Source organism: Porcisia hertigi, chromosome 25 (assembly GCF_017918235.1).
Source record: "Porcisia hertigi strain C119 chromosome 25, whole genome shotgun sequence".
NCBI classification, from domain to species: Eukaryota; Euglenozoa; class Kinetoplastea; order Trypanosomatida; family Trypanosomatidae; genus Porcisia; species Porcisia hertigi.
In genome coordinates this window covers 869429-883331 of record NC_090584.1, presented here as the reverse complement: position 1 = coordinate 883331, position 13903 = coordinate 869429, and the positions used below count along the sequence as shown (strand labels likewise).

The 13903-nt window shown below is 54.9% G+C and overlaps 6 protein-coding genes across 6 annotated transcripts; all 6 read right to left on the bottom strand.

Moving 5' to 3' along the window:
* Positions 1 to 311: 311 nt before the first annotated feature.
* Positions 312 to 2468, bottom strand: JKF63_04753 (uncharacterized protein; the record flags this gene model as incomplete). The annotated part of the gene is made up of 1 exon (XM_067900731.1): positions 312 to 2468. The coding sequence occupies one exon, from the start codon at positions 2466 to 2468 to the stop codon at positions 312 to 314; it is 2157 nt and encodes a 718-aa protein (XP_067756752.1).
* A 2039-nt stretch (positions 2469 to 4507) lies between these two features.
* Positions 4508 to 4714, bottom strand: JKF63_04752 (uncharacterized protein; the record flags this gene model as incomplete). Its single annotated transcript, XM_067900730.1, has 1 exon — positions 4508 to 4714. The coding sequence occupies one exon, from the start codon at positions 4712 to 4714 to the stop codon at positions 4508 to 4510; it is 207 nt and encodes a 68-aa protein (XP_067756751.1).
* A 1351-nt stretch (positions 4715 to 6065) lies between these two features.
* On the bottom strand, positions 6066 to 6455 carry JKF63_04751 (uncharacterized protein; the record flags this gene model as incomplete). The annotated part of the gene is made up of 1 exon (XM_067900729.1): positions 6066 to 6455. The coding sequence occupies one exon, from the start codon at positions 6453 to 6455 to the stop codon at positions 6066 to 6068; it is 390 nt and encodes a 129-aa protein (XP_067756750.1).
* Positions 6456 to 7440: 985 nt separating this feature from the next.
* JKF63_04750 (uncharacterized protein) lies at positions 7441 to 8145 on the bottom strand (the record flags this gene model as incomplete). Its single annotated transcript, XM_067900728.1, has 1 exon — positions 7441 to 8145. The coding sequence occupies one exon, from the start codon at positions 8143 to 8145 to the stop codon at positions 7441 to 7443; it is 705 nt and encodes a 234-aa protein (XP_067756749.1).
* Positions 8146 to 9619: 1474 nt separating this feature from the next.
* On the bottom strand, positions 9620 to 11341 carry JKF63_04749 (uncharacterized protein; the record flags this gene model as incomplete). The annotated part of the gene is made up of 1 exon (XM_067900727.1): positions 9620 to 11341. The coding sequence occupies one exon, from the start codon at positions 11339 to 11341 to the stop codon at positions 9620 to 9622; it is 1722 nt and encodes a 573-aa protein (XP_067756748.1).
* A 1175-nt stretch (positions 11342 to 12516) lies between these two features.
* Positions 12517 to 13602, bottom strand: JKF63_04748 (uncharacterized protein; the record flags this gene model as incomplete). The annotated part of the gene is made up of 1 exon (XM_067900726.1): positions 12517 to 13602. One exon carries the CDS (start codon positions 13600 to 13602, stop codon positions 12517 to 12519), a length of 1086 nt encoding a protein of 361 aa, XP_067756747.1.
* Between the last annotated feature and the right edge of the window lie 301 nt (positions 13603 to 13903).

The following is a 13903-nucleotide window of genomic DNA, read 5'->3' as shown; positions in this document are numbered from 1 at the left end:
AAGGCACGTGTACACGCGTGTTAAGATGAGTCGATGCATGCCCCCCCCTACCCCCTGGCAACCATACGGGATTGAAACAGGATAAAGAGAAGGTGGAGTGGATCTGATTGCACACAGCGAGGAGTGGCCTTATCATCATCATCATCCTGCCTTCTTTTTTTATTCCTTTAATGGAGTCGATAAGAAGAAATGAATGAAGCCAAACAACAAAAAAAAACGTGCGAGCGCCGGTATGCATGTGCGTTGAGGCGGCTCTCATTGTGCGAAGCACTAAGCCGCTAAGCGGTAATCATTGGGAGGGAGGGAGGAGGCTATGTCTCACCCTCGCCGGAGTACGCCACACCGAGAGAAACCGTCTCGCGCACCACCCGCGCGGGGACGACGGTGCTGCCGAGTTTGGTTATTTTTGAGGTGTCTTCACGCACGACCACACCGCCGAATTCGTCGCCAATCATCCAGCCGCAGAAGATAGGAAAGTACATCTCCTCGAATTTCTTCAAGAAAAGGCGCTGCTGATAAACAACCACAGAGTCGAAAAATTTGCCGGTTGAGCACTCATTTGTGCGGTCCACCGACTGGCTCGGTGACAAAAAACAGGAGGCGACCAGGGACTTGAGGGGTAATGCCTGCGCCGATTCCTCACGGATTATCCCTTGCGGAGCCGCGTTCAGCTCAGTCGCATCGGTTACAGGGTCGAACATCATGATGTTCTGCCCAGCGCGACCGTCGACGGGCTTGGAGATGTAGTGGTGAGATATGATTTCCTTGGTTGGGAAAAAATCTGCCGCGAGGAGGTGCTCGTGATCGGGCGCCAGGGCGTGCATAAAAGGCAGAATCGCCTTGCTTCCTGTGACGGCCTTCCACAGCGGCTCGAGCACTCGAATCTTGTTGTTGAGGAGGATGTCAGAGAGTGTCGGATCGTTGCCCGCATCGACTGCGCTGCGCTGGTGCTGATACTGTAATAACACCGTGGCCCAGGACCACGTCTTCCACACCAAAAGTACCTCGTCACCGTCACTGTCGACAATAGTGCGATGATCACACGGCACGGTGAGCGAGACGGCGTTGGCAGCAACGTCGTCGCAGTAGCGGAAGTCAGCCAGCTTCACGCACAGTTTGGTGCGAAACCCCGCCTTCTCTGCAAAGTTCATGATGCACATGGCGGTATAGCGCTCCTCGTCGTCGTCGTCAATCATGAAGTGAATCAGCTTGTGCATCGGGCGCAACTTTTCATTTGACATGAGGGACGCAAAGTACGCCTCACACTTGGCCTCCAAGAAGGAACCGGTCGACATGCCCTGCGACACACCGTAGAAGTTGGCCATCTTCTCCTGGGTGTTGCAGCACTCCAGCAACGCACCGGATGAATCACAATTGTACTCTAGCATCGATACCCTGTTGCCGTCATAGCCGAAGTCAAAACGGCCACACATTGGCGGTGTTGTTTCCCACGAGCGGCGCAAGTGCGGCTGAATCTTCGGTGGCACCCCAAAGTAATGCTCTAAAAGGTACATCGAGTCTGGGTCCTCGAGGACCTTGGCCGTGGCAGCCATGGCAATACGGTGAAGTGACTGAGCTGCACGCCCGATTCGGCACCACATATCGTAGTCAAGGAAGTAGAAAGCACCGGGTACGTCACCTCTCTCCGCTTTAGCGTCGTCACCCACGTTGCCGCCAGTGGTGAGAGAACGTTTCAGATAAAAGTCGCACCGCTCCTCTGGTCTCAACCACGGTAACTCCACGTGCTTGGGGAACGGTTGGCGCACGATCCGGCCCGGTCCGGTGACAATGCGAAACTTGTCGGCCAGATCACCGCTTTGAAAGTCGTAGTAGGGACAGTGCAGTTTCATCCATCCCAAAACAGGTTTTTTATCTGCGAGCTCTACAGTGCCGGCACGGCTGCGCCGCAGTCGAATCTCCCGACTGAACAGCCTATCCTCCTGCCACCGTTCAAACCCCTGGTTCTGCTCTGCCACACGCAGGGCCTCCTCCGAGGCCTCGATCACAATTGCAATATGACCGAACGGCGTCTCCTTGCTATGACCCCACACAATGATGTCCGACACTGCCGGCGCTGGTCCTTGTGACCCGTTAGAGATCCGCGTGAACTCCACTGGTGTGCCCTCCTGGAGGTGCACAAACGGTTTCTCTTCCTCCCACAACTCCTCGGCGGTGGCCAGGGAAGCCATCCATACAGCCTTGCGGGCTGCAAGGTAGCGACGCGCAAACTCAACACACTGCCACTTCACACCGAGTTTCTTGAAGAGCTCTGTTGCTAGTGTCTGGCGATCAAAAGAACAGAGCGCATGATAGGCAGGTATCACGGACTCGAGGTTGCTGAAGTAAAGCTCATTTCCATTGGACATCACGGGCACGCCATCCGGGGTGACACCGATGACCTCGTCGAAGGGCACCAAGTCCGTACCGCGATGTCGCGACTGGGTGTGGTCAGGGGACGAAGAGGACATGAGCGCTTTGCGGAGCCGGCGGTGGATCTCGGAGAAAGGCAAGTTTCGATCACGGAAAAGGAATTTGTTTGAAATGCGGCCGGTGGAGGCACGGAGAAGGGCCGAAATATTGAATGAGAAGCGCTTAATTTTTGGTTGTGTGCTGCCGCCGCCGCCGCCGCCGCTGCCGCTGCCTCGACGACGAGGCGGGCGATTTCGCGAAAGGAAAAAAAAAAAGAGAGGACGGAAAGCTGATCCTGCAGGACAACCGCGTCCAACAAGAGACCAACCCAGAACGCTGATGGTGGCGCCCACGTGCGTCTGATTATAAGTGAAGAACGTATGCCAGTATATATGTGCATGTGTGCACGCGCGCCTGTGTATGTACGTCTGTGTGCAGAGGTGTGATGCACACGTAAAGAGGCTATCAGACATAATAAGGACAAAGAATAAACACGAGAGCATACGGGCGCAGAGAGGCGGGGAGAAAGCAGGGGTGAGTGGAAAAGGCATTTTTTTTAAAAGAAAGAGCGTCAGCAACAGGCGTAGAAATCTCGAGCTTCAGGTCACAGGGCGTGAAAAAAGAAAATCCGAGAGGGGTGCGTAAAAGAATTAGCCAGTCAGTGTAACGCAGGCATATTTACGTTTGGTGGGTGCCTGACGATTCGCGGTGGCTGGGTGGGTGTGCGCGCACGGGTATTGACTGTACAGACACGCATCGGTGTTACGTCACGAGGTCCGTCTGGGAAAATGAAGTGCGCCATCCAGGTTTGTGGCACACTGCAGCGGCTACACGCCGTGGCACGTAGCTGAGGCAGTAGAGAACGAACCCGAATAAACGGAAGAAGAGAAAGCTGCCGTTCTTATCAGAGGGATCCGTATCCCTCAATGCCGGCATTCGTGCAGTCCGATTGTTGCTGCTAGAAAAGTCCCCATCATTCAAATAACAAGACGTTGTAGCCTCTTGACATCAACAACACCCGCATGTGTAGAGGTGTGTCTGTGTGTGCGGCAACAGACATCGTCATTCAGTGATACGCCGCCATGTGCACACCCGCCCATCCATCATCGCCCCCCCCCTCTTCCTCCTCCTCGCCTCCTCCTCCTCCTCCTGACAGAAACTTCCGGTTTTGCACCCACGCAGACTAGAAGTTGATGCGTTGTGCAGAAGAGCGGCCGTGCTCAAACGCTATCATGTGCACATTACCCCTATCCCCTACCCCTACCCCCTAACGCAGCGTAAAGAGCTGAGTGGTAGGGCCAACAGAAGTCAAAACAGCGACATGGAGAAACACAGAGTGACAGACGAAGAGACTTGCGCACACAATTGTTGTCTATTCTTCATTGGTATACGTGATGTGAGATGCGGTTAGCATCAGCAGAAGACAGAGAAGCAAGCATCACCGTGCGAGCAGGGACGCATAGCCGCCACTTGAGGTACGACATCAATGGGGCGATGCAAAGAAATTAAACATGCAAGGGGGGATGAGGAGAAGGGAACGGAGAGGAAGCCCAAAAACTGTAAAAGTGGACAGCTGTGGAAAAGGCAAAAGAGCACAGCAACTGAGACGATAAAAACAAGAAAATATGAAAAACAAACACAATGTCGTCTACGGGGGGGGGGGGGCAGCAAAGAAGAGCCCGCCCGCCACACGTCCCCGTCACGCGCGTACATATGCGAAGGAGACAAGCATCCATTGTATTTCGAACACGGTAAATAAGAAACAAGCTGAAACAACGGCGAGAGACGGAGAGAGACCTGAGGAAATGTGATTTCCATCTTGTGTTCTTCTGCATGAGTAGGGAGAGGGTGTATATGCCGAGGGGATGTGAGCCCGAGACACCGAGGGACTGTGTGGCGGCTGTGGGATGGTCGTGGCAGAACTGTTGCCCTATTCTTAGATAATGGGTGGGAAGGCGGCAGAGATGGTGTTATTGCGCCCTCAGTAGATCAGTACAGCAGCCAGTGGGGCCATGCACACCGAGCTACTGCCGGTGAGATACGCTTGCCTCGCCAGGCCCCCTCCCTCTTCTCCAACAAGACTGCCCCTGCCTATCCACTACTTACTGAGCACGAGCTCGCGGTAGAACAAGTATCCACCAATAGTGAAGTACACGGAGCCGCACAGAACCAAGAATATCCCGGCAAAATCAGTCAATACGTTCGAGATAGCCGTGGAGTAAGTGACAGCGGCATCGCCGACAAGCTTTGCAGTCCAGGAGCTGACCTTCGGCTCCTCTGCCACCTTTGTTTTCGCTGAGGCCATGGTCGGTGTTACCTTGGAGGCGTGTCACAAAATGGCAAGCGCCCACCGTGAATAAGTCCCTTCCAAAGCCGAACCGTGTGGAGGTTGTGCGCGTAAAAGTAAAAATGTATTTTCTTTTTTCACCCCTCTCGTGAAGTGCACGAACGAGTCGCTGATCAGGCGGTGAAAGAATGGGGGAGCAACAAGTGTGATGTGTATGATAAGCACTGCTGAAACAACAGCAAAACAACGCACTCCAGCGAGGGAGGGAGGGGAGGGGGGGGGGGGCAGAGCAGGGCAAAAGTAAAGTGAATGGCAGTAACAGGTTCGAAAGGCGGAGAGAAGAGGCTAACAGGTGACGGTGGTAGAGATACGTGGATAGCGGAGGCCCTGTGGAATCACTTCTTTCGGTTGACCGCAGGGGTGTTCATGTAGTAAAGCACAAGAGTCGAAAATGTATGGCCAAGTCCGAAAGGCCCCATGCAGGTGAGAGTGTGAACGTGCACACGGGTGCGGGATAGCGATCACATAGAGAAGTACAGTGCGAAGGCAAATGGACAGCGTGTCGGGGCGTACCAACTTTCCACGGAATAGAACAGCGTGGACACCTTCTCTCGTCATCGGCACGGGCCGATGAGAATTTGCTGAATCGTTTAAAGGGACGAGTGATGTGTGTATTCAGAAAAAATCCCTGGAAAGTCGCTACACGGAAAGATTTGAGGGACGTTAAGCACGTCACATCGACCCAAACTTTGAACAGCGCGACGTGTGTGAAGAAGGGGAGGAAGAGGATGCGCACATGTCCCAAATCTTCTTCTTGCACTGCCTTGCATTCGCATCTCCTGTGCGTGTGGCTCGTGTATAGACGTTAGTGTTCGTTGGATGCTCACCCGACAATTACAATCACAGCAGCCCAGATATACAGGTAAGCACAGGCGAATGAAAAGCAAAACGCCAACGGTTACGCTGGTGTACAGCGGTGCTATTTGTTTTTAATATATTGTTGAAGAGCCCGCAGCACCGCTCAGACGAAAGCCGAAAACAAATCGATGGGCAAAAAGGGGGGGTGCATCTATTGTATGTGGATGATGGTGTAATGATGAGTGTGCCATTGCATAAAGAGGCCCGGGGGGAAGGTACAAGAATGCGGCATATATTCTCTAAGATGAGAATGAGAGAGAGGCGGCGTAATAAAAAAAAAAGACGGCGTGGTTTCACTTCGGTGAAGGGCGTGCCAGCCCTTTCGTTGCCTTGCCTAAACCTTCTCAGTGCACTGATCAATGGAGCGTGATCACCTTCAGTCAGATAGCCAAGCAGCGCTATCTGTTTTCCCGCTCCGTATCCGTAGCCCTAACTGGGATGATCATTCCTATTACTGTTTGCTGCTCAGCTCATGGTAGAAAGCATAGCCGGCCCAGGTGAAGTACACGGTGATACATGTGACTAGAAATGCCCCTAGCATGTCTCTTATCTTCTCCGACGCGCTAGCAGGGAAGAAAGGTCTGGCGCGGCGAGTCGGAACAGGCTGATGTGCAGAGGCACCAGCCTTCATTATTGGCGCTGTGGTATCCTGGGACGCGCGCCGTTCTCGTGCGTGCGCGAGGGCCTCATCGATCAGCCGCTGCACTGCCGCCGGATCAGGTGCCGGCAGCGACGGGCTTTTTTTTGTCACGAGGCCAGACGGGCGCCGAGACGCGCTTGGTGAATTCTGTGAAGGGGACCGAGACATGGGGCGGGAGCTGGACTTTCGGCGCGGCGGCATTGGAACACGAAAAGAGGGCGAGCACTGACTCGAGTGAACGAGAAAATGAAAGTAGGGGGTCAAGCGCAATGGCGACAGACACTGTGGGCACGTGTGCAACGAAATATGGGGCGGGAACTCCTAAAGACACGCCGGGAGAGAGAGGCGCACACACCTCCACAGGGAAGGGAGAGGGAAGGGAGAGGCATTTTTTTAATGCATGGACACATAAGAGACACACAGAGAAGAAATGAGCAGGTGAGGGACGTGAGAAAAAGAGGGGAAAGTGCGCGACTCGCCTCGCGGGGGAGGAAGGGGAGGGAGGGGGGGGGGGGGCACTCCAACCGCGGAACGGCTGAAATCTGTGCGGTGCGGTGCGGGCTGAGAGGAGAAGCTCAGTGTTGCACTTCACGGCTCACCGTCATCCTTCAGACAGCCGCGATGTGGTGAAAGTACGGTGGTCGGCGTGTGTAGTAGCGCTGGCGCGGCCCTCACACCAGAGAGGAGCGAGCTACGCACGCGAGGGAAAGACTCTGGGGCAAGACAAGGTGCAGAAACCCGAAGGTCACGGCGTCCAGGGAGTCGTTTGTCAGTAGTGTAACGCAACAACCCCCACTGTCCACACCCGTCTACTTTAAACAGCGTCCTCTGTATCCTCCCTTTAGCATCGGTGTATCGGTGTACTTACGTGCCAGAAAGGGAGGCGAGCACGCCATACACAAATCCAAGTTTCCAACAAAAAGAGAAGTGGAAGTGAGGATATGCCAGAGAGTTACGAGGATGATAGGCGGTCGAGACAAATGTGCGCAAAAACACAAATTGCAAGAAGAACAACAGGAATACAAAACAGGCGGTGCTCCTCAAAGTGGAAAATAGACATGGGGGGGGGGGGGGAGGCGCAGACGTGTACCCTCAAAAAAAAAACGGAATTCACATGCGCTCAAGGGTAACGAATGAGGCCCAACCTGGGTCGATACGAAACAATGAAAATGTCACAGCACCCCGATTAATCTAGCTTAGAGATGAGCTCAACCAGCTTCGGCAAGTGCGTTTGAGTCCCACCCAAAATTGGAAACTCATGCAAAATGCCCTTCTCTCTGTAAAATTGCAGGAGAGGTGTCGCGACAGCCTTGTACTCGTCCTGGCGCTTCGTTACAATATCGATTTCATCGTCCTTGCGGGTGACGAGAGATTTCGTGCAGCCGCACTTGTCACACACGCCATCCACCTTCGGTTTGAGGGGTTCCATCTTTATCCCTCCCATGTCAATTGAAGCAAAGTTGTACACGAACCCGCAATCCGGGCAAGAGCGGCGCGACGAGAGCTTCTTGATGATCACATCACGTGGCTGAGTGAGGTTGATGACGTGGTCGATCTGAATATCCCCTGAGGTCCACAGAGCCGTGGACTGCGAGATGTTGCGTGGGTACCCGTCTAAAATGTACCCATTTGAACGTTCCGCGTCCGCTGAAAGCGAGCGAATGTGCTGCGCAACTATTTTCGTGATGAGCTCATCGGAAACAAAATCACCCTTCTCAATCAGCCCCTTCACTTGCCGGCCTATCGCGGTGCCCTCAGACACCTCCTTCCGCAAAAGTTCTCCACTGGAGATAGCGTGGCAGCCGAGCAACACGGCTGCGCGACCAGAGTAGGTCCCCTTTCCCACACCCGGTGCACCGACGAAGAGCAGCCGCAAGTACTTACCCGACATACCAAGGGAGGTGCACACACCGCTACACGAAAAGCAAAGTGCAACGCACGGCCCCTTGCAAGCGCGTAGGGTGGGTCTCCTTTGAGGTGTACGTATCGGTGCGATGATGCAAGCCGCCGTTGGTAGCTTCTGTAGCAGGGATGAACACACGCACAGTATTCGGTGGCGGTGGTGGTGGTGGTGGTGGTGGAGGGTGCGTCCAACACCAGCCAAGGAAGCAGAGAAACGAATATATACTCGAGTGAGAGCAATAAAACAACACAAGAGATCACTCGCCGAGATATCGTTCGTAGAGGACCACCTGATGAGGGGGTAAAGTGGGAGGAAGAAAACACCACCACCAGGCTGTACGTACGGTAGAGACGGGGGAGATGGAGAGTTGAGTAATGTCGACCGGATGGAATACGAAGCAAGAAGAAGTGGGTTCGTTTTTGTCAAAGCGGCAGGAAGATGGGAGCTCTCCCGCCTGCCTTGCCCCCCCCCCTCCCTCCCTCCCCCACACCACCACTAGCGGTTAGACAACATAGAGAAGAAAAAATGCAGCAGGCGCCGAGTCGCCTCAGTGTTTAGACCTCGTGGCGTCGAAAAGCGAACGCCCTCCTCCTTACAAAGAAGTGAGATCACGCCGCAAGGAAATGCACTACTTTTCACCGCATTGAGTGGCTGTAGGCAGGCGAACACGAAGGTGTCCAAGAAGAACCTCCTTTGCCGCCTAGACACTGACGTATACGAAATCACATCGCCCTTTTTGTACCCGTGCATAACTGCACGCATGCATTTGAGTTCATGCACTGTCATCAGCTCATTTATCAACTGTTGTCTTCTCCCCCACACCTCTCCTCTCCTACCCATGGTGGGGAGTTTAGACGTTAGTGTTGCTTCGCTTTTGTATTACCCGTCGCCTTGAGATAATCCACAAAACATCATCCATAGCGATGAGAAAAAAGCATGAAAACAACGATTTACTCGACTAGATCGCTTGCGGGTGCGCGTCGACGAGTGAGCTGCCTCGTCAGCAAAGGGGAAGGGAAGGGGAAGGGGAAGGGGAAGAGGAGGAGGAAAAAAAAGGGGGGATGCGAAAAACGACGGTCGAATGGGCAAACACACACACACACACCTCCCCCTCCTTCCTCCCTTCCCCCTCCCCCTCTCATTCGGTTAAACTGTCACCAGCCGCTTATCTCCAGCGCCCTCCGCAAACAAGGATCTCCACACGGGCCAGGAAAAGGGCAACTTCCCCATTCTCACCCGTCCGAAGTAAAGAGAGGAGAAGCTCCTTCACTGGCCACTCCCTCCCTCCTCTACCGCCCCCCCCCCTCCGCTTCGACACGCACTAGAGCTTACGCAACATCCACACCATTAGCCATATTAAAACTGGCGAATACCGCCCGACACACACACACACACACATACACACACACAAATAAAGACGTGCACTCAGTGAGACACGAACTGCTGCTGAGGCGGTACAGGTCTACTTTCTTTTAAGCCCCTTCATAGTCTTCGCCTTGGCCTTCGTGACCTCCAGCGCTCCTACGGTTGTGATGTCCGATGGTGCCTTCGTCACTTTTCGCTTGACGGCCGAGGTGGGCGCTGCAGCCTTCTGTTTGCCGTTTTCCCGCTTTGTGCGCTTTGCCGGGACTTCGGGAGACTCCTCCTCCTCCACTACGTTCTCACGCTCTCGCTTCCCCTGTGCAGGAGCCAGTCTTGTCAGCATCAGCTCCTCATCCGCTGAAAGCTGAATGGCAGCCTTGTAGAGCGGCTCGTGCTGGGCAACGTAGAGGATTTCACGTGCGATGAGCGCGGCGTGGTGACGGTTTAATTTAGCGGCGTTGGCTTCGTCTGTGGCGTATTGCAGAAACGCCTTGACCAGCATCGGCAGAGCGGCGAGGTGGGACGTGACAGCCGGCTTGCTGCAAATCTCTACCGTCTCTGGGGCAAAGGTTGGCGTGAGCCACGTGTGATGATTCCATTCCTGATTCTCCATGGAGAAGAGATTATGCTCCCGCCAATGAGGAAGCAAAAACCTCCACTTGCGATCCTCATGTGGGGTGAGCAGGTGCATAAGGATCTGATAACCATAGGGGCTGTTGACCACCTGACCAATATGCTGTGCTAGGTCAGCCGCAATGTACTTCCTCAGCATCTGCGCGTCGTAGAGGAAGTCGAACAGCCGAGCTATAACTGGTGCTGCATACTTGCTGGTACTGAGCGCCCCCAGTTGCGCGTTGAAGCTCTGCAACACCTCCTTACGCTTCTTTGGCTCTGTGAGGGAGAAGGCGAGGGAGGCGAGAGGGGCGCCTTCCCGGGTGATCGAAATAGCTGCAATGTGCGGACGCAGTGTGTCACACAACTCGCTCACCTCGTCACGGGTTCCGTGCCGTACGTAGGCTCCGACGAGCCGCTGCACGAATGGGTACTCCACTGCCTCCTTCTGTGACACCAGCTTGTCGCTAAGGTCAAAGAGGCGCGTGAGGAGGCGCCGTCGAAGGGATGAGTTCTGCTTTAAGACCTCCTCCACGTCTGGGTACCCTGGCCACCGCTTCATCACTGCAACGTTGTCTTTAAAAACAGCTAAAAGGAGGAGGCTACGGTCCGCAGGGCTGCACCAGCGACTGCTGTAGACGGTGTGGAGCACCTCGATCCCGAACTTGTGTGTAACGAGTTGCGGCACAGACGGTATCACGTGTGTCATCAATTTATTATACGCCTCGTGCGGTACGTGGCGTACCAACGCGCACACCACAAAATGCGCATAGGCGTCCGTTGCGTAGGTGGCGAAGCTCTTCGAGACCCACTTCAGAAGTTTACCCACCTGCTCCCCAGAGCCGTACTTGATCATCGATTGTACCACTCGACTCACGCTAGGTGTACGCACAAGGCTCGCAAACTTGGGCTCGATCAAATGCATCAGCTTGTCCACTACAGGATATTTGTGCTGGTATGCCGTCTTTTTGTTGCTTGTAGGCTCGGATTCTTGCCCATCCGGGCACTCCTCGATCGTTCGCAGCTTCTCCCACAGGCGTAGAATCTCGCCATGCTCGGACGACATCTTGAGTGCGTGCTTCTCAGCTGCATCGAGTACGCGGCCCTCCTTCTTTTTGATGACTGCGCTCTTTACCAGTCGCTCCGATTGGGGGAGTTTGCTGAGGCGTTCCTCACGCCCCTCCCGCTTCTTCACGTTTGTACGGCCCATGCCTGATCGCGGCAGACAGACAGGAAACAAAGGGAGGGAATTCAACGACAAAAAACAGCCGAACAGAAAGAGAGGCGCCAAGCGGGGTGAGTGAGTGAGTAGTTGTTCGGTGCTGGGTGTGATCAACGTTGGCAAATGTGCGGGTGTCACGGATAGCCCATCGCCGTGTCGCTGAGGCGCAGGAAAGAAAAGGGGGAAGAAAAAGAAGAAACTGTTTGGTTTAATAACGTGCCCATGCTGTGCCGTACAGCATCGCATGGGTCCGAACAAGCACACACACACAGTGAGTGAGAGAGAGAGAGAGACCAGCCCGAGGCTCCCTCGCGTGGTGCAAATCAGATTTTCACACGCGCGGCAGCCACGCCGGCCTAGTCGCCCGCACACAGTGGCTGCATCAAATCCCACAGACCACCCGCTGCGCAGCTGGCCTCGCTCCCAGCCACTCCCTGCTGTACCCCCCCCCTGTCGACGCGTGGTGCACCTCGGCCAGTGCCACAGACTCCTCCTCCACTTCCCCAAGTGAGCAGTCGGGGACCACTGAAGAGCACTCACGTCACGTTAACACTTCACCCATCGCATAGGCCATACAAACGTGTGCCCTGTCGAAGGTCGACTCGACAAAACGCCAAACGGCGCCCCACCGCCGACCACACTTGGAGAGTCGATAGAGACGAAAGAGGAGTGGCAGAGTCACAAGGAAGCTTCTGTGGCCTTTTTTTTCGGTTGTTTGTTTCGAAGTGGGGGGGTGACCCACACGCAGCGCTGTCGACCACCATCCGTGTGCACTAAACGCCTTTCATTGTGTGTGTGCGTGTGTGTAGGGGGAGGGGGGGATGTTTCTTTCTTGTTGCAGAGAATCTGCAGCACGCAGGTCATCAGCCTTCGAGGCACGAATCGAAGTGGCGAAGAATTGAAATTGAAGGGGAGGGGGGAAGACCGAACATGTCCGAGGAAGTCAGTGAGATAGCAGAGTTGGGCAGGCAACGGCTGAAAGGGAAACAAGCAGAGAAGCATTTCTCAGAGAGCGCATGCAGCATCCATCGCCCCGTCCCTTCACTCGCTTTATGTAGAGCACAGAGTCTCACTTTTGTGGTATCCAGTGGGGGGGGGGGGGGGGGCACCGCACACATGCAGACGCGCACGGGCCGCCTTTTCACTTTCGATTGAAGCTGCGCTCACCCGGGTCGCGTACCCCGCTGGCCATAGATGCATTGCTCCAGCGCCCTGCGAGCCTGCCTAATGCGATCGCGCAACGCACGCAGAGCCGCGCACTCGCTTTGTGCTACTGATACGCTACGGTGAAAGAGGCGTATCTGTCGGTCCACTGACTGCGCCTCTTCCAAGAAGATATCCAGATGGTCCTGCAGTGCCACGTAGGCGGTGTGTACCGCAGCCTGGCAGGTTGCGAGGGCGTCACTGAGACAGATCATCTTCTCGTAGTTCTTCTTGAGCACAGTGCTGGCTGGCACCACGCTCGTCTCCTCGGCATCACCCTGAGTTTTCTCAACCCACTTCGCATGACAGTGGTACGACTTACCCAGCTGCACGGCAGTTACTGCCTTCAAGGTCGCCTTCATCTCCGCCTCACCCTTTTTGAGGAGACTCTCGTACCCACGCCACTCCTGCACTGCTGCGTGGATATCGGCGGTGGTGAGTGTCCCGATGAGGCGCACTGTGCTGTCCTCACCAAGCACAGCGCCATCCGCGTCAAGTTGTGTTGGCAAAGCGCTCGTGTCGGTTTTGACTTTCTTGACGGCGCGACCCACGTGGACCTCTTCACGCGTGACTGCATCGCGCAAGAAGACGTCTGCCCCTTCACTGGAAGCGGTCGCTAAAAGTGTCAGCAGCGGCAGCGATGCACCAGGAGACGTCCGAGATGAAGAGCACTGAGAATCTAGCCAGTTCAACAGCTGATGTACCACGTCCCCAACCCTCATATCAGACGCATCGGAGCGGTTGGCAGCAACCTGGTGTGTGTAGATGACGAGTGGATCCGACAATGGCATCTGCAACGACGGCGCACCCGGAACTGCTGCTTCAGCGTCACCCACAGCGGCTGGAGCTTGCAGTGGAGCCGCAGATAGACCTTCCCTGAAAGGACGTGGAAGGGCGTGGCGCTCGACTCCGAGGCACTCGAGAGTGGATAGTACGCTATCCTCCATGCGCCGCAGATCGAATAGGAACGATAGCAGCGAATCAACGACTACCGCCGGCGCACCATAGCGGAAGGCATGATTGCTGCCATCGACGCTAGCGGACATCTTTAAATTGAAGTGAGAAATCTATGAGAAAAGTGTGTGTGTGTGTGGGGGGGGGGGGGGGAGAGCACGCGAAACCGACGGAGCGGAGGGGGAGTGAGAGAAGACGGGGACACGGGGAAACATATTCAGAGCTGGACTCGCAGAACAGCAGAAATGATAAGGCGACTGAGATGGTGGAAGAGATAAAATTCTGTCATTGATGCAGCGTCATCGCACACCACGTTGAGAGGGAGTGCCGCATGAAAGGGCAAATAGCGGCTATTCGTTAGAGGGAGATCTGAAACCATCGGCTCCGCCGAGG